The sequence below is a fragment of the Mobula birostris genome, chromosome 27, assembly GCF_030028105.1.
Source record: "Mobula birostris isolate sMobBir1 chromosome 27, sMobBir1.hap1, whole genome shotgun sequence".
Lineage (NCBI taxonomy): Eukaryota > Metazoa > Chordata > Chondrichthyes > Myliobatiformes > Myliobatidae > Mobula > Mobula birostris.
In genome coordinates, this window is record NC_092396.1 from 3,328,963 (window position 1) to 3,348,758 (window position 19,796).

The following is a 19,796-nucleotide window of genomic DNA, read 5'->3' on the forward strand; positions in this document are numbered from 1 at the left end:
CACTCATAAATGTAGTCAAAATTCTAATGAGCATGACGCAAAATTAAAAGATTGTTAAACTACTAGAATTACTCAGCCAGTGAGTTGGTATCTGTCCTCAGAATGTTTCATGTGGAATTACTGGAGAACAGGATTTAAAACTGAACAGAACAAAGGTAGCGTAAATTCAAATTTAAATTTATTTATCACACGTACGTCATAACATAGGTTTGCATTAACAACCAACACAACCAAAGAATGTGCTGTCTAGCCCCTTGAACATTCGAAAGGTTTCAATGAGATCCCCTCATCCTTCTAAATTTCAGCAAGTATAGGCCCAGAGCCAAATTTGTGAACATCCTCTGAATCTTCTCCAATGCCAGCGCATCTTTTCTTAGATAATGAACCCAAATACTGAAGGTGAGGCCTCACCAGTGCCTTATAAAGCCTCAGCATCACATCCCTGCTCTTGTATTCTGGACCTCACCACTGACTCAACCTGCAAGTTAACCTTTAAGGTGTTCTGCACAAGGACTCCTAAGTTCCTTTGCATCACAGATTTTAGACTTTCATCCCATTTAGAAAATAGTCTGCACATTTATTTCTTCTGTGTGTGTGTGTGTGTGTGTGTGTGTGTGTGTGTGTGTGTGTGTGCGTGCTCCCTTAATTCCTGGTGGAGTCGTCGGGGCACCGTCATGGCAAGCTTTTTGGCATGCTCATCGTACATCGTACGGCGTGTCTTGGGCATTTGAAACCTGGCAAAGCCCATCCCTCTCCAGGTTTTTTTTTACGAGATTGAGTTGTTAGCTTGACACTCAACCCAGGCACGGATAGAGAGCATGGAAGGGAGCCGGCCGGATTCGAATTCGGGACCCCTCATCCTGAAGTCCAGCGCTGATGCCACTATGCCACCAGCCGGCTTCCATGCATTTTCCAACATTGTATTTCATTTGCCACATCCTTGCCCATTCTCCCAATCTGTCTAAGTCCTTCTGCAGCCTACCTGTTTCCTCAATACAACCTGCCCCTCTACCAATCTTCATATCATCTGCAAACTTGGCAACAAGGCCATCAATTCCATCATCTAAATCATAGATATAATGCATAAAAAGAAGTGATCCCAACACCGACCTCTGCAGACCACTAGTCAGTGGCAGCCAAGAAAAGGATCCTTTTATTCCTACTCACTACCTCCTACCAATCAGCCAAAGCTCTAACCATGCCAGTAACTTTCCTGTAATTCCATGAGCTCTTAACTTGGTAAGTAGCCTCATGTGTGGCACCTTGTCAAAGGCCTTCTGAAAATCCAAATATACAACATCCACTGCAACCCGTTTATCTACCCCACTTGTGATCTCCTCAAAGAACTCCAACAGTTTCTTCAGGCAAGATTTTACCTTAAGGAAACCATGCTGACTTTGTCCTATCTTGTCCTGTGTTACCAAGTACTTCCGTAACCTCATCCGTAACAATTGACTCCAAATTTTCCCAACCACTGAGGTCAGGCTAACTGGTCTGTAATTTCCTCACCGCTGCCTCCCTCCTTTCTTCTTAAAGAGTGACATCTACAATTTTCCAGTTCTCTGGAACCATGCCAGAGACCAAAATGATTCTTGAAGGAACACTAATAATGCCTCCACAATCTCCACTGCTACCTCTTTCAAAACCCTTGGGTGCAGTTCATCTGGTCCAGGTGACATATGTGCCTTTAGGTCTTTCAGCTTTTTCAGCACCTTCTCCCTTGTAATAGTAATAGCACTCACTTCTCTTCGCTCACACCCTTCAACACCTGGCACATTGATAGAGTCTTCCTTAGTGAAGACTGATGCAAAATACTCATTTAGTTTATCTGCTATCTTCTTGACCCCATTAGTTTTTCTCCGGCCTCATTTTCTAGCAGTCCTATATCCACTCTCATCTCTCATTCATTTTTATATACTTGAAAACACTTTTTATATCCACCTTGATGTTGTTTGCTAGCTTGCTTTCATAATTTCACCTTTTCTCTCTTAATGATTCTTTTAGTTGTTTTCTGTAGTTTTTTTAAAAGCTTCCCAATCTTCTATCTTCCCACTAATTTTTGCTTTGTGGTATGCCCTCTCGTTTGCTTTTACATTAGCTTTGACTTCCCTTGTCAGCCATGTTGTACTATATTGCTATTTGAGTATTTTGTTGTTTTTCAAATAGATTTATCTTGAACCTTTGTCGTTTTTCCCAGAAACTCAAGCTATTGCTAATCTGCTGTCATCCCTGCCAGCATCTCCTTCCAATTTACTTTAGCCAACTTCTCTTTCATACCACTGTGATTTCCTTCCTGCTATGTCAGACTTTACTTTCTCCCCATCAAATTTTAAGTTGAACTCAGTCATATAATGATCTATGCCTCTTAAGGATTTCTTTACCTTAAGCTCCCGAAACACCTCTAATTCATTACATAACACTCTATCCAGTGTAGCCGATCCCCTAGCAGGCTCAACTACAAGCTGCTCTAAAAAGCCATCTCGTAGGCATTCAATAACTTCACTCTGTTGAGATCCATTACCACCCTAATTTTCCCAATCTACTTGCAAGTTAAAATCTCCTATGACTATCATAACATTGTCCCTTTGTGTTGGGCACGTGGCCAAGTGGTTAAGGCGTTCGTCTAGTTACCTCAAGATTGCTAGTTCGAGCCTCAGCTGTGGCAGCGTGTTTGTGCCCTCGAGCAAGGCTCTTAATCACACATTGCTCTAGTCTGTGTCCCACACAGACTTCCAATCTGCGCCTTGTAAGGCATGAAAATGCCCGACGCAGGCCTCTCATGGTCTGAGTCGACATTCCCCCTCCCCGTTTGACATGTTTTCCTATTTCATGTTGTATTCTGCAGTCCACATCCCAGCTACTGTTTGGAGGCCTGTATATAACTGCCATCAGGGTCCTTTTACCTTGCAGTTTCTTAACTCAACCTGCAAGGATTCAACATTTTCCGATCCTATGTCACATCCTTCTACTGGTTTGATGCCATTCTTTACCACCAGAGCCATGCCCTCACCCACCTTCCTATCCCACCAATAACCTTGAACATTCAGCTCCCAACTACAACTATCCCTCAGCCACCAAGAGATCCCAATGATCCAAGTACCTGAAGTCCTGTCCCCACATTTATAAGCTAAATCATCTTGTTTCTACCCTCACTGGCACACAGCACAGGTAGCAATCCAGGAATTACTACACTGAAGGTCCTGGTTCTCAGTTTTCTGCCTAGCTCTCTAAATTCTCTCTTCAGGACCTCTTTGCATTTCCTTCCAATGTCATTAGTACCAAGATGTACGAAGACATTTGGTTGCTCCCTCCATCTCTCCAAAATACTGTGGATGTGATCTGAGATGTCCCTGACCCTGGCATTTGGGAGGCAACATATCATTCAGGTGTCCAATTCACGCCCAAAGAATCTCCAGTCTGTTCCTCTGACTACTGGGTCCCCCGTCACTACCACTCCCCTCTTCTCCCTCTTTCCTTTTTGTACCATGGAATCATGCTCAGTGCCTGTAACCTGGTCTCCATGGCATTCCCCTGGGAGGTCATTCCCCCATAACAGTACCTAAAACTGTATATTTATTATTGAGCAGAATCGCCACAGGGGTGCTCTGCACTAACTGCCCATTCACCGTCCCATTCCTTCTCCCGACAGTCACCCAGAGGAAACCCATGCAGTCAAGCTCCTTACAGACAGCAGCAGGAGTTGAAAACTGACTTCATGGACAGCGCTGTAATCATGTAATGCTAACCACTATGCTACCAGTATTTTGTTAGAAAGATATAAAATGAATGAACAAGAGGCCTGACAACCAAGAAATCAAACTGATGCTATACAACTTCCACCACCTCTCGTTGCCAGCCATACATGCAGCTCAATAAACTGGTTAAATACACTGAGTTTAGCTGCAGGATTACCATGGTGATGTTTACACACCAGGCACCCGAGCAAGAATGTCCGACAAGCTGGATAATACTGAACATACATTTACTTTTTTTTGCAGATCAGAATCACAGTAAAGGTAAAATGATACAGTATATACAGCTGTGCCTTTATTCCTCATGAATTATTTAACATAGAAAAAAATCATGGTGAGCCTGTGGAAAAACGCTTCAGATTGAAGGAATTTCAGCTGCAAGGTTAGACTGGAGAAGCCGGTGGTGTTCTGCTTGGAACAAGTAAAATGCAGAGATTTATTAGAGGTGTTGGACATCTTGTGGGGATTAAAAAGGTAAAGAGTGATGCCATTAGTGAAAGGCTGGAGGAGCAGAGAGCACAAAGCAGACACAGCAGATTGTAGATGCTGGAGTCTGGGGCAAGAATTTGCTGGAGGTATTCAGCACTGGGGGAGGTGGGAGGTGGGGTGGGGAAAAGAGAAGTTTTGCTGATGTTTCCGGTCAAAAGCCCTGACTAAGAGTTTCATGTGGCTCAATGTGAAATTCATCGCCACAGGTGGTTGTGCAGGTTGACTTATCTAGTAGACTGTTGCCACAGGTTCAGATTGATGGACAAATGCCGAATCAGAATCAGGTTTAATATCACCGGTAGATGTCATGAAATTCGTTGTTTTGTGGCATGTTAATACACAATAACTAAAAATTGCAATAAATAACTGACCAATTGACCTACTAATACATCTAGCTGCTGTGACATGCAACATTAAACAATATTCAAAAATGATGTAGAATACAGAATTATATAAAAAATAAACTTAGAGATTAAGTATAGATATGGAACAAAATATGCATAAATACATAAATACCAGCATGTGTTTACAATGTTAACAGCTTTATCAAAAGTGGTTTGAAGTGTTTACAGTCCAGTGTCTGGAGGTAACAGATAGACGTGTTGGGAGTGGTTAACTAGAATGGCTGATTAGATTACATGTCTGAGGGAAGAAACAGTACCGTCAGGTAGCAGTTTGTGTGACATTATTGGAGCTTAGGGCATCAAAAGTTTGGAGTTCAATTCCCACGCCATCTGTAAGGAGTTTGTATGCTCTCTTTCCTGACATGTGAGCTTCCTCTCACATTCCGAGAACATACCGGTAAGGAGGTTAATTGCTGATTGGAAAATGCCCTATGATTAGGGCAGGGTTAAGTAGGTGGGTTGATGGGTGACGCGGTTTGTTGATAGCGCTTTAGGGCTTTTCAAAAGGGAGGTCTTGGAAAACGCAGTTTGCTGGGTGGGTTGTGTCTTGCAATATTTACCCAATTTTCCTTGGCAGCGATGCAGGTTCTAATGGAATGGTGATTGATTCTGATCTCTAGTCATGAAACAATGCCAAAATACAAAATCCAATGCTGTAAATTAAAATGCACTATCATACCTGTGAAATGTACTTCCTTTGTAACCTACAGGAACCCCGTCCTTCCTGATGGAACAAAACAAAAATCACTTTTAATCTATGGTGTCAGTAAGTCCCAAGTTCTTGAAACTAACATGGTGTTAATCTTTTAAGTCTGCACTTCCAACTTAAAGTAACTCCATTCCAAAATCATTAGAGGCCAGCAAAAGGGTATGAAATAATTGCACTGAATAGATAAGATACAGGCAGCCAAACCATTTTTAAGAAAAGCTGCCGGCGTTTAGTCACATTCCTTTCAGCAACAGGTTCAAGATTCAGGTTTACTTATCACACGTACATCAAAACATAGGGGTGTTGGGGTGGAGATACGTGTCTACCAATGGAAGTATGAAGTCTTCTTTCCCTAAACTAGCCTGCAGGTCACCCTTGGGCAAGGTGTAGCACCTGCTTAGACCCCCATCCCCCTAATGAGGGTCACATGACACCAAGGGAGCTGGTGGTGGATGGTCATATGAGCAGCCTGTGCATATCACAAGTCCTGGTTAAGTGACCACTGACGCCAGGCAGACAATCTCTGATAATGGCTGGGGTCACCTGTCTTGTAAAGACACTGCCCAGAAGGAAATGGCAACCACTTCTGTAGAAAAATTTGACAAGAACAATTATGGTCAAGGATGCAAGACCATGATTGTCTATGTCATACCACACGGCACAGAATGATGATGCTGATGGCATCAAAACATACAGAGAAATACATCTTTCGCACTTAACATATGACTTTGAGTTCTTAGTTAAATGATCCTTGTTCTGTAACAGGAAGTTAAAGAAATGTCAAGTGTCACCACACATTCTGGTGCCAACATAACATGCCCACCACGTTCAGCAAAACAACACAGAACCCAAAAGTAACAAGTAACAGTAAAGCAAGCTCCTTTCCTCCCACCCACATATGCAACCCCAAGATAGTCAGTATTCTTTGGCCTCCAGTGGACTCTCATTTGGAAGCAGACACTGGGCCTTCGACTACCCCAGCTGATTCGCAGACGTGCGGTATATAAAAGATCCCATTATTTAATCAATTGCAATGGCATGTCTTAATTATTTTGTGCTAATCTACACAAGGTCAATAGTTAAGAAGGTAGGTAGAATAAGACTGAAGTGGTGACTTCATTGCTATGGTGACAGATAGATCCTCTGGTCTATATGGAGCTGATTCATGGATCAGCTACAGTCAGCACCTAAAAGCCCTGAAACAGTAACACCAAAGAGTCTTATGAAAGATTTTGACGATCAGCTGAAAGAACAGACACACCGGCGTACTGGGGGAGGTCAACGAACTACATCTCCATCATGATAAATCGCTCCAACTCCGATGGATAGGTCACGTTGTTCGGATGCCTAACTTACGTCTCCCCAAACAGATCCTGTGCTCCAAGATGAAGGACGGTCAGCGAGCCCCTGGTGGGCAAAGGAAACTCTTCAAAGATAACATCAATATCGGCCTGAAGAATTTCAACAATGGAAGGAGAAAAACTGGGAAGACATTGCACTCAATAGATTCACCTGGAGGAAATCTGCTCAAGAGCAGCCTGTGTTACATGAGAGCAACCTCCACTACGCCAGAGTGCAAGCGGCAACTGCAAAAGGACAGACTGAACAACCAAACGACCCGACCACTAACCACAGCCACCACTTACTCTTACTCACACTTCACCAGAATATGTGGATCCCAGATAGGCCTCTACCATCAGCTGAGGACCCACCAAGATAACCCCTTAGGAGATCATACTTGACGGAGTGATTGCACTACTGAGACACAACTCTTCTTATACTGTATGTAGTGCTCTGCACTGTGTGAAGTTCGGTGATCCGTCATCTGATTTTAGCCCTGCAGCCGTGGTTGGGGATTAGGAGACGGTGACAGTAGAACATCAACATCAACCAGCAGGTCTTTGACCACTGAACAACTCCTCCCAGCAAAAACCTTTACATTATCTTTGTGGAACGGAATAAAGCTCAACAACTTGGTTTACCCAAGGACAGACAATGCGCAATTTCAGGAAAGAAAGCAAAATAATATGTACATATGTAGCCATTGAGTTAAGTTATTAGTCCATTCGAGGAAATATGATCTGGCAATTTTGCATCATTGATTTCAAGGCAAAAGAGCCAGCTCATCTACTGATCAAAAACACACGAGATTCTGCAGGTGCTGGAACTCCAGAGCAACACAGACATACTGGAGGAACTCAACAAGGCAGGCAGCATCAATGGAAGGGAATAAACAGTCGACATTTTGGGCTGAGGCCTTCATCAGGTAATGAAAATCTTTTCATTACTGTGAATATTGGGTAAACTGAATTTTTTCTATATCTCAAATAAAACTTTATTCTTGATAAAAAAAATTACAAAAATAAACTGTACAATGCCTTCTCAATTACTTTCATAGTCAACACATTAAGTTGTGTTCTATTACATTCCTTAGAACCAAAAGAACTGGGTAAACTGAATAACTGGTTTGTGAACTAGACTCAGATTAGATTTTTTGTCATATACTGCAGGTTGCAATGAAATTTCTTACTTGTGTGTTTTTACTCTGTAAGCTTCACCTGAGCGTAGAATTACATTGTACTGCATCTAGTTTTCAAAACTCTTAAGAACACCAAATCAAGGCCAAATACTCCACATGTAAACAAAGCTTAGACTGACCTGAATTCTCCAGTACAGAACTGCCTAAAATGGAAAAAAAGCATTGAATGAGTAACAGCATAACAATGAATTACAGTAGTTTATAGAGTTTGGAAGGGAAATAAAGTGGCTAATTTAACAGCATCTTACCTGAAGTTCTCTGCTGCCCTGGGAACAACATCTGCAAACAGTTCTATCTTCATCCGACCTACCTCCTGTTACAGAACAAAGAGATCATTTGACTAAGAACTCGAAGTCGTAGGTTAAATGCGACAGCTGAAATGTTTAAAGGGAACATCTGCACTCAGAGGATGGTGAGAGAGTGGAACAAACTGCTTGTGGAAGTGGTGGATGCAGGTTCAATTGCAACTTTTAAGGTAAATTTGGATAAGTACATGGACAGAAGGGGAATGGAGGTCCAGATGCAGATCAATGTGACTAGGCATGGACTAGTTTCTGTGTTGGTGCATTCTATGACTGTATCCCGATTTTATAACACCATTACAATCATTTCCAAGGAGGTTTCAGTGGGATAACAAACCAAACTGCAGAGAGCTGAAATGCCAAAGAATCCAGGATATGATGTTGGGATGGCCAGCCAGCTGAACAAACACTAACATGAAGATTGAGGCAGAGTATTACTCTAACGTTAGATTGGAAAATGTGAATGCTCAAAAGGATCTGGATGCTTTTGCATATTAGTTACTGAAAGCAAACATGCAGGTGCGCAATTGGTTAGGAAGGTAAGCCGTATGTTGAACTTCACCCTGTCAGGGCTTCCCAACCCTCCAGTTAATGGTAGGGATCCATAACATAAAAAAGGTTGGGAACCCCAGCTCTACGAAATGATCAAGGATCCAACTTTATTCACCGCCTATATTAACATGTATTAGGAATTTGCTGTGTTGTTGCATGTCACACCAACACAAAAATAACAAGAATAAATAATTATATAAAGAAATGTATAGTTAATCTATGGATATGGAACAAAAAGTGCATAAATATATAAGCACTAGCACGTTTTGAGAAAAACAGTAAAGATATCTTATTGCAGGGCTTTGGTGAAAATACACTTGGGATGCTGTGGGAAATTTCTGATCTTATGTAAAAGAAAGTGAGCAAGTGCAACACAGGTCTTGTACTCCCATATTAAGCTGTGATACATTCAGATGGGATGTTTTCTAATGGAATATTGATCAAAATTGGTGAAGGTCAAAGTGGGTAGGTCAAATTTCTTTAGCCTCCTGAGGAAGTAAGGGTGCTGGTGAGCTTTCTTGGCTGTGGCACCTGTTGTTGTTGGATCAGGTTAGGCTACTGGGGATGTTATGCTAGTCTTCCCCACATTGACAGCCAAGGATTAAAATACAATTAGAAATCTTTTCAAATGTCAAAAGTGAAATATGTATGAGGGTCTATTCTTAAAATCATTACTGTTCAAATGTTTGTATGAAGGATTCCCTGAAAGTTTAAGTTTTATAAAATACCAACATAATTCATAAATTTTCATGTTTAGTGTCTGGAACAAGATCACAGCATTAGAAAATGTTAAGCTATCACCCATCTAGATACTCAGTGCAGTTCTGCTCTGACTATAGTAAATACTCAGCAAAAGAAGTGCCTAATCTTGTACCTCTCTCGATCCACTCATCTAGGGGCTCATCTAGGAACATTCCTACAAGTTTAGAGATTATGAATTGCTGCAAGGCAGTGTTTACAAGAATCCAGTAATTAGAAAAGCTCAGTAGCTTGTATTAATGGTGGATGAGATTACTAACCTCTGCGACCCCTCTCCATTTTGGGTTAGTTCTGAGTTGGTCCACCTTCTGGTAAATGGATTGGGACAATCTCTACTGAAGCAATTACCCTAATCACTAAGAAGTTCTTCTAACACGATTGGATTATTTACTTTGCGAGAAATAATGACTAATCAATAAAATCAAGAAACATGCTATTTTTTTTTCAATTCAACTTAATTGCACACTTTCATAACAGTGGCCTTTTAAGTAAATTACTTCTAATTAAAATTATAGGATTCAAAATAACAACAAATAGTGGAGCTGAAATTATTCAGTGTACATTCAAATGATTAAGAACACATTTACTTGGGTAATTAAATGCTAATTCTACTCAACTATGAAGTTATCGTATAATTCTTCTGTGGATGAAAACTGTTAGAACCTCCAATTGTATGAAAACAGACATTCCAAACAGAACTAACAGACACTAGTTACTGCATGAACTATCTTAATGAATACAGTGAAATATCTGAACACAAATGTATGTGAAGCTGATTAATATTGTACTTAGAAGTGGAAATATAAGCCAGATCAGTATCCGTCTCAAAGTAAATCATTCCCTTTAAAATATTTGACTATATTCAATTTCAGACAAGGCAGCTATTCTATAAACTGTCTGAGTAACACTTCCCATTGTGTAGAAAGTCCACTTTAAGCCAAAGACATAACAAAATGAAAACAATCCAATTTCAAAATCTATTATAGTTTTATAGACATAAGAGTACAATAGAAAATCTATTACACTTTCATAGATTTTGATCTGTTCTAGAAACTCTCAATGTTCATTAAGCATCTAATGATCTTGCTCATTAATTCTCTCACCTATAATGTTGAATTTTCAAAAGCACATTTTTAACAGTTTGCTGTCTATTGACTGCTGCCTAATATTCACTGACTTGTTTTCTACTTTATTAGTATTCAGACATCGAAAAGTGAAGAATTTCAAAATATGCTGTTAGCATAATTGGATAAGAAGCAGATTAGAATTAGAAAGGCAGGACGAACCAATTAGAAAATATAAGTAAGTTTATAGAAATTCTTACAAAAGCAATATACTTGTATCAACATTAATCTGATTGTCCTTGGAATAAGAGTGCTACTGCACAGAAACAGTATCAACCCATATACTTGCCGCCATAATGTCTAAATCTACACTGATTCCATTTACAGCACCTGGTCTGTAGCTTTCTATGCCTTAGGAATTCAAGTGTTCATTTTGCCATCATCCACTCGGTAGTGTGTTCAATATTACAGCCACACTCCGAGTGAAAACTATTCCTTAGATTTAATCTGAACTCCCTAGCTCTAAATGTAAATGAGGCCCATTGCTAAGAGGATTTTAACTATCTACTGTACCTTATCTATACCCCTCATTATTGTATTTCCTCTCCAGCACAAGGCCGTACTATTGAAACCATACATTTCATTTCTTGCCATTGCTGAAGCTCTCCATCCCAGGCAATATTCTGATGAACATCTTCTACAGCGTCTCCAGTCCCCCATTTCCCAATTCTCACTATTCCTCTACCTTCTCCCATATCTGGCTTCACCTATCACCTTCTAGCTTGTGTCCCCCCCTGCCCCCCCCCCATCATCTATTCTAACTCCTTCCCCCTTCCTTTCCAGTCCAGGTGAAGGGTTTCAGCTTGAAATGTCAACTGTTTATTCCTATCCAAAGATGCTAACTGACCTGCTGAGTTCCTCCAGCATTTTGTGTGTGTTACCACCATCCCTTGTATTGGTATTGCTTTTATGTTTGCTAAGAGTTTAGAAGAATGAGGGGGGATCTCATTGAAACCTATCGAATATTGAAAGGCATAGATAGAGTGGATGTGGAAAGGATGCTTTCTATGGTGGGGGAGTTAACAGCAGAAAAGGAATTTCTTTAGCCAAAGGATAGTGAATCTGTGGAATTCATTGTCACGGTCACTGTGGAGGCCAAGTCATTGAGAATTTTTAAAGCGGTGGTTGATAGGTTCTTGGTTAGTCAGGGAGAAAGCAAGAGAATGAGGGATAATAAATGAGCTATGATGCAATGTTGGAGCAGACTCGTTGGGCTGAGTGCCCTAATTCTGTTTCTATGTCTTATGTACCAAGATATTTTGAAAAGATTGCCTTGCATACTGTGTATACAGACCACATCAATGACAATTTGGACATCAATGTAGTATGACGAGTAAGTTCCCAAAAGGCATGAAAAGCCACGACAGCTGAGTTGAAAGACTCGGACTAGTGTATGCCCCATCTTTATAGTCCTAGCCCGACTGCAAAAGGGCATGAGGCTAGAAACCGCATCCTGTAAAAAATGCACAGCTACAGTAACTCCAACAGAAGCTCCAAAGACTTCATCCCTGGTAGAGGAACAAATTTTGCCAAAAAGACAGATGAAGTCATGTGGTGAGAGCTGCTAGTCTGGAAGCAAATGGGCGAATCAACCTTCCATAAGCCAGGACCACTCGAAGACAGAACCACAACAAAGGACTCTGGCGAGCTGCTGTCGGTGGCCTGTAGGTGTGACGGACTTAACAACAATAACAAGTACAACCGTCAATACTTATCAGGATTAAGTGTTACCTACTACAGCTTCTCCCATCGATAGCACCAGACATGTACACCATCATTATGTGGTTAGTACAACACTTTAATTAGGGTTCAGTTCTCACAGCTGAATACAAGCAGTTTGTACGTTCTCCCCTGGCTTTCTTCTGCGTGCTCTGGTTTCCTCCCATATCTCAAAGATAGTCATAGTAGTCATAGTCATACTTTATTGATCCCCGGGGAAATTGGTTAAAGATGTATGGGTTAGTAGGTTACCTGGCCAAATGAGTTTAATTGGGTGGTGGGAACTCGTTGGGCAGGAAGGGCCTGTTATCATAATCAGGTATAAAACACACGTGCTCATGGGGAGAATGTACAAACTTGTTACAGACAGGGACAGGAATTGAACCCTAAGCTACCAATCAGAATCAGAATTAATATCACTGGCACATGTGAAATTTGTAGTTTTGCAGCAGCAGTGCACTGAAATACATAATTTAAAAACTATAAACTACAACAAGAACTTTTATTTTTAAATATCAATTAAATAAGCAGTGCAAAAAGAAAAAAAATGATGTACTGTATACTGGTTCATTGTCCATTCAGAAATTCAGTGATGGAGGGGGAAGAAGCTGTTCCTGAAACATTGAGTGTGTGTCTTCAGGCACCTGTACCTCCTCCCTGATGGTAGCAGTGAGAAGGGGCATGTCCTGGGTGATGGGGGTCCTTAGTAAATGACGTCCAATTTCTGGCGTTGTAAAACATTAAGATCACTGATATGCTGCCCCATATGGTAGAGAACAGGTTGCATTGCACCTGCAAGTAGTAATTGAAAAAAACACAGCTAAATAGATAATTTGTTTGGCTACAGGGGAGAAGCCAGGGAAGGGAGAGGGTGGCGGGGAAGAACAAGCAGTGAAGACGAGGTCTGAACACAATGGGTTGAATCTCCTTTTGGAAATGTACCAATTCTATGACTGTATTTGATGATGCTTGTTAAATTTTGAAAGCCTTGATGAATTGAATAGAACCATTTTTACTTACAGGAATGAGCAAAAGCAGAGAATACTGACGTAAGACTAGCTACCAAATCAAATGAAGATGAAAATACATGTTTATCCTGGAGCATTTCTGAATTTTGAGGAAATTAGGAATATTGAGGGACTTCTGGTCAGAAGATGGTGCGTTCAGGCACAGTGACCTTTTGGGGAGCCAATCAAAGGTGATTTGAAATGTCTTTTTTTATAATGGCTGGACAATGCTAGCCACAAAGAACTTCAGGTACTGCAGGTCTACCCCATCATTGGCCGAAGAGCTGGACTTCGTGCAGACCGTGTTGCTGCCTGCTATAGGAAAGCAGTCTAACAGCCAGTGATTGTTTTGGATGTTTCTCTTGTCTATTGGTGAGACAGACAGCAGGGTAGCTGTGTGGCCTTGCTGTAGCGAGGAGTAGGCCTCAAGCTGTGGGCTTGCCCGTTGCAGCAGTCCAGGAGAGGAAATGCCAGAGACAGTGTAGTGTAGTGTCCATGTTGGATTTGGGGGTTGGAGGGGGTGAGAGGATGTGTGTTGGCCCCTCCCATTGGTGCCACCCTCCAGTGTTTGATCAGTGGCATGACAAGCGGATTGCAAGTATGGTTCATCTACAGACTACTGAGAACTACTTGTTCTTACCGATAACACCCACGCACCAGCAACTTGCAGGAGAGTTCACTTAGGCACTTGGCCTATACTATATTTTTTGTGTGATTGTATGTTTACTTCTATCTTATATGTGCTATATTTGCCTGTGCTGTGTATGACTGTTGGTATTGTGTTTTGCACCTTGGCCCCAGAGGGACACTGTTTTGTTTGGCTGTATTCATGTGTGTTCATGTATGGTTGAATGATAATTAAACTTGAACTTTAAACTAGTGCATCACTAGCAACCCTTGAGAATACTGTGGTCCGGGCACTCTTGAACTAGGCAACAGTAATCCACAGTTCTATTAGGTTGGGGATTCCAGGGTTTTGACTGAAGAAATAGAAATATATTTACAGCTCAGAGTGCTGTGTGACATGTCGGATAGTTCCTTCATAGCACTAGACTACCCACCAAGGACATCTTTAAAAGGCAAAGCCTCAAAAAGGTAGCATCCATCATTAAGGAACTACACCAACCAGGACTTGTCCTCTTCTTATTACTACCAGTAGAGAGGAGGAACAGGAGCCTGAAGACACACACTCAATGTCTTGAGGAACAGTTTTTTCCCCTCCACCATCAGATTTCTGAATGGTTCATGAACCCATGAACGCTACCTCATTATTTTTGCTCTCTTTTGCACTACTTACTTAATGTTTATATATTTCTTATAATTTATAGTATATTTTATGTATTGCACTGTACTGCTGCTGCAAAACAACAAATTCTGCCAAGTACTTGATTCTGATTTTGAGTTGACTGTTCTCCATGTCTTTTGTTGTGATACGATTGCCAGGCTGGGCTGGAAGCAAAGGCGACTTGCTGAGCGACCACACTGCAGTTTACAGCTTGCTGAGTGACCACACTGCAGTTTACAGCTAGTTTACAGCTTGTTGAGTGACCACACTGCAGTTTACAGCTAGTTTATAGCTTGTTGAGTGACCACACTGCTGTTTACAGCTAGTTTATAGCTTGTTGAGTGACGACACTGCAGCTTACAGCTAGTTTATAGCTTGTTGAGTGACCACACTGCAGTTTACAGCTAGTTTATAGCTTGTTGAGTGACGATACTGCAGTTTACAGCTTGTTGAGTGACGACACTGCAGGTTACAGCTAGTTCAACAGCAGCCACCGTGTCAGCGGTGCAAGATTCATTTTCAGCATTGACTGTGAAGATGCCCTCATACAGAACTGTAAAGAACTTGCACCATACTCCCAAATTTATGTCTTTTATCAGTAATTAACATGTGAGGAGCTTTAGATGGCCCTGGGCGGCCAGTATTCGCTGGAGTTTAGGAGGATGGGGGCGGGGGGGCAGGTGGATCGCATTGAAACCTATTGAATATTGAAAGGCCTCAATAGAGTGGATGTGGAGAGAATATTTTCTATAGTGTTGGAATCTAAGACCAGAGGGCACAGCCTCAGAATAGAGGGATGTCCATTTAGAACAGAGATGAGGAGAAATTTCTTTAGCCAGAGGCCGGCGAATCTGTGAAATTCATTGCCACGGATGGCTGCTGAGACCAAGTCTTTGGATATATTTAAAGCAGAAGTTGCTAGATTCTTGATTAGTCAGAGCATCAACGGTTACAGGAGAAGGCAGGAGACTGTGGATGGAATGGCGTAATGGGCCGAATGGCCTAATGTCATATGGTATAAGCCTCAGTGAGTAACCACAGTGCACTTTGCAGGTGGTTTATCCAACAGCCACAGTTCACCAGCAGTGGAAGGTTAGTATAGGAATGATGTTATGATTCATTTACACTTAAATAACTCTGGCCACCAGTCTTCTGTTTGACAAGTACTGTGGATTGAGTTCATAACAATGCATTTCCTAAAAGCCGTGAATATCAGAATACTAGCCAGATGCTGCGGATGGAAGTGTGAAGTTTACAGGTAGATTTGAAGACAGTATTATCTATACTTTATAAATATGAATTGTTTTCTATGTCAGCATGTAAAATACCAAGTAAGTGTATTGTGGATTCAACTTGCACTCCGAAAGGCTGTGAGTACCAACCCAGACATGCGGGCGTCTGGAGGAGAGGATGAAGTCAGGTGTGATGTTTTGTATGTAGCTTCAAAAGAAAGCATTGTCTATAACTTTGTAAATAGGAATTGCCCTTTGTGTTTAGCATAAAAATATCGAGCCCACATTGGGCTAGCAGACCTTTCTGCGGAAAGCGTCTCCGTCCGTATGATGCCTGCTGTACCTTGTTGTGTGGAATGAAGAAGCTGCTTTGTATCTACCAGTGACTTTGTCTCTCCGGTAATTTCATCCACGCCACAACAACATCATACTCCTAATTTATGACTTTTATAAAATGGATAAAGGTTATAATACCTAGTCCTTGACTATACAAGTTTATCATTTGATCATACAACCAAATGAAACAATGTTCCTTGGGACCACGGCGCACCCACAAAACGTATATGACGCAGACCACATAAAGCAAAATATTACCAAATATTGTGAGACCCACCTAACGTTGCCAACAGCTTAGTGATGAATCCGAGTCAGATCTAATATCAAGTTGAAATATCATCCAACAATACAAGAAAATAGAGGAACGTAACAGCGTTCGTCCGTGATCAAGGTGAAAACACATAACCAACAGCACACTGCACATAGTTTTGATTACAGAAAAAAAAGTCATGAAAAATATAATATATATCCCAAGTCCCTGGGTGGCATAACTGTAGATTGATGGCAAGTTGGCCTGGTCCAGCTTGATCTTCCACCGACTGAACACTGTCGAGAAATCTGTCGTTTTGCGGCAGCAAAATATCTAATCTTAACCCACTCCCAGGAGCCACGGACATGGTCCCATACCCGGCTCCAGGTCTCATTCCCAAAACCCCAATATGCCTGACCCCAGCCCCGGCCTGTTCCGCCCTCATCCCCTGACCCCAGCCCCGGGACCGGACTGCTCCTGATTTTAATGCCGCACCGGGTCCCTTGGTGCCCCGTCGCCCCGCTCCTCGGCCTCAGGCCCCCTCACCTGGCCGCCGATGGTGATATCAAAGAAAACCACCGGGTTGCTAGGGTTGCTCGGAGGCGCCGCCATCGCCGCCACAGGAGGAAAAGGGGCGGGACTGGGCGGCGGGTGACCTCACTCGGCTTCCGCTCCACTCACCTGATTGACAGCGGAAGACCCCGCCCCCGCGGGCTGGTTCGGGCGCTCCCTCACTCTGACCCTATATCCGGCCGGGCTCTCCCTCACTCCAACCTGTACCAGGCTGGTCCCGACACTCCCTCACCCATACCCGGCTGCTCTAGGGGCTCCCTCACCCCGACGCCATACCGGGCTGATCCCGACTCCCTCACTTCCTACACCCCTCCAGGATCGGTAAAACCTCACTTACCCCGCCCAACCTGATCCCGGCGCTCCCTCACGCCGATCCCCACTGAGCTGATGGTACTCTCTCACTCCCACCCACCACAGGCTAATCTAGACGCTCCCTCACTGTGCCGGTCCCGAAAATCCCTCATTCCTACCCAGGGGCTGATCTGGATGCTCTCTCACACCAACACCCACTGTGTTGGTCCTGGAGCTCCCTCATGCCAACACCCACTGTGCTGGTCCTGGAGCTCCCTCACGCCAACACCCACTGTGCTGGTCCTGGAGCTCCCTCACGCCAACACCCACTGTGCTGGTCCTGGAGCTCCCTCACGCCAACACCCACTGTGCTGGTCCTGGAGCTCCCTCATGCCAACACCCACTGTGCTGGTCCTGGAGCTCCCTCACAGGCTGATCTAAATGCTTCCTCATTCCAACTCCATTGCTCCTCCCAAACACGCCATCACCATCCCTATCAACATTGAGGTCGAAAGCAGGTCTCCAGCATCATGAGGTGGAGGGTCTCATTCTGAACCATGAGCCATCGTCTAGATCATTTACAAAACCAGAATATAGAAGCAATTCACAAACACGGTGTGAGTGATTATTATGAGCTGGCAATAATGCAAATTATAAGTTCCTGGCATATCAGGCATGACCTTACTAAATAATAGAATAGCTTTGAGAGACTTCCTGCTCCCATTGGAAGGAATTGGCCTGTTAGTTTTTTATTGTGACATACCGAGGTTCAGTGAATTGCTTGGTTTTCCATACTCTCCAAACAGGATTACACTGGGGTTCCTTCGATTGACATGTGCCGTGTCATCCAATATGGACGACCGTGGTGTTTCCATGACCATGATTACTTTTGGCAAACATTTCTACAGAAGTGGTTTGCCATTGCCTTCTGGGCAGTGTCTTTACAAGACAGGTGACCCCAGCCAATATCAATACTCTTCAGAGATTGTCTGCCTGGTGTCGGTGGTCACATAGCCAGGACTTGTGATATGCACCAGCTGCTCATATGACCATCCACTGCCTGCCCCCATGGCTTCACACGACCCTGATCGGGGGGGGGGCAGTGTTATGCAGGGGCTACACCTTGCCCTAAGATGACCTGCGCTAGCAGAGGGGAGGAGTGTCTTACACCTCCTTTGATAGAGACACATCTCCACCCTGCCACCCATATTGAGGCAGTCAAATAGAAAAGCAATAATGGAAAACAATGTTTTATAAGTTTGTCAGAGAGCTGTGTGTCTTTCTCAAGAGGCAAGGAAAAAGAGTCATTCAGTCAGTGGCCGTATTATTAGATAAACCTGCTCATTAATGTAAATATCTAATCAGCTAATCATGTGGCAGCAACTCGATGCATAAAAGCATGCCGACATGGTCAAGAGGTTCAGTTGTTGTTCAGACCAAACATCTGAATTGGGAATAAATGTGATCTAAGTGACTTTGATCATGGAATGATTGTTGGTGCCAGACAGGGTGACTTCAGTACTTTAGAAACTGCTGACCTACTGAAATTTTCATTATAAACTGTTTCTGGAGTTTACAGAGAATGGTGTGAAAAACAAAAAAAAATTCCCGTGTTCCCTCAAGCTGCTCCCCTCCATGACATTAACTCCGCACTGAAGCTGGAGCCACGAGCCTGCTCCAGACTCTGAGTCAACGGGCTCCGCGATGTTTACTCTGCTATGGGCTGAGGTGATAGGCCTTCCCCTGGCTTCATGTCTGAAGACTCACTGTTGTTCTAAATACTATTCACTTTATATTTGTATTGTTTCATGTAGCACCATGGTCCTGAAAAACTTCGTCTCGTTTTTACTGTGTACTGTACCAGCAGTTATAGTTGAAATGATAATAAAAAGTGACTTGACTTGACTTATTTATTGTTTGTATGATTTGTTTTATTTCTCTCTCTTTCTCTCTGCACAGTGGGCGTCTTTCAGTTTCTATGGGTTCTTTTGAGGTAATTGTTTTGCGGCTGCCTGTAAGGAGATGAATCTCAAGGTTGTATAGTGTATGCATACTTTGATAATAAATGTACTTTGAACTCCACGTAGCTACCCAAATGCTTCTTAATTGTTCCCAACTGCATCGGCCTCAATCACTTCCTCTGGTAGTTCGTTCCATATATTCACCACCTTTTGCATAAATAATTTGCCCGTCAGGTCCTTTTAACTCTATCCACTCTCACTGTAAACCTACGCTTGATAGCTTTGGAGAACCCTACCCTGGGGAAAAGACTGTTACCGTCCACCTTGCCTCTCATCATTTTAACCACTTCTGTAAAGTTGTTTCTTATTCTTATTCATTCGAAGGAATAAAGACCAAGCTTGGTCAACTTCTCCCTAAAACTCAGGCCCTCTTGCCCTGGCAACATCCTTGAAAATCTCCGCACTCTTTCCAGTTTTTTCCTATAACTGGGTGACAAAAGTGTACATGAAAC

The 19,796-nt window shown here is 42.6% G+C and overlaps 1 protein-coding gene and 1 long non-coding RNA gene across 3 annotated transcripts in view; one reads left to right on the plus strand and one right to left on the minus strand.

Moving 5' to 3' along the window:
- ppih (peptidylprolyl isomerase H (cyclophilin H)) overlaps positions 1–17,105 on the minus strand; it is a 29,936-nt gene extending 12,831 nt beyond the window's left edge. Inside the window, exons 1-4 of the mRNA XM_072245302.1 lie at positions 17,006–17,105; positions 8,142–8,206; positions 8,013–8,036; positions 5,325–5,369 (exon numbers count right to left, since the gene is read on the minus strand). Coding sequence (XP_072101403.1) covers positions 5,325–5,369; positions 8,013–8,036; positions 8,142–8,206; positions 17,006–17,071 — 200 coding nt within the window. The 5' untranslated portion in view covers positions 17,072–17,105. The remainder of the gene's footprint in view (positions 1–5,324; positions 5,370–8,012; positions 8,037–8,141; positions 8,207–17,005) is intronic.
- On the plus strand, positions 4,903–13,601 carry LOC140188730 (uncharacterized). Of its 2 annotated transcripts, XR_011883367.1 has the most exons (3): positions 4,903–5,042; positions 6,725–7,620; positions 13,372–13,601. It is a non-coding gene; the product is annotated as an uncharacterized lncRNA (long non-coding RNA). The 2 variants fall into 2 exon arrangements; XR_011883366.1 differs by lacking the exon at positions 13,372–13,601 and having other exon boundaries at positions 6,725–7,721.
- Positions 17,106–19,796: the final 2,691 nt, after the last annotated feature.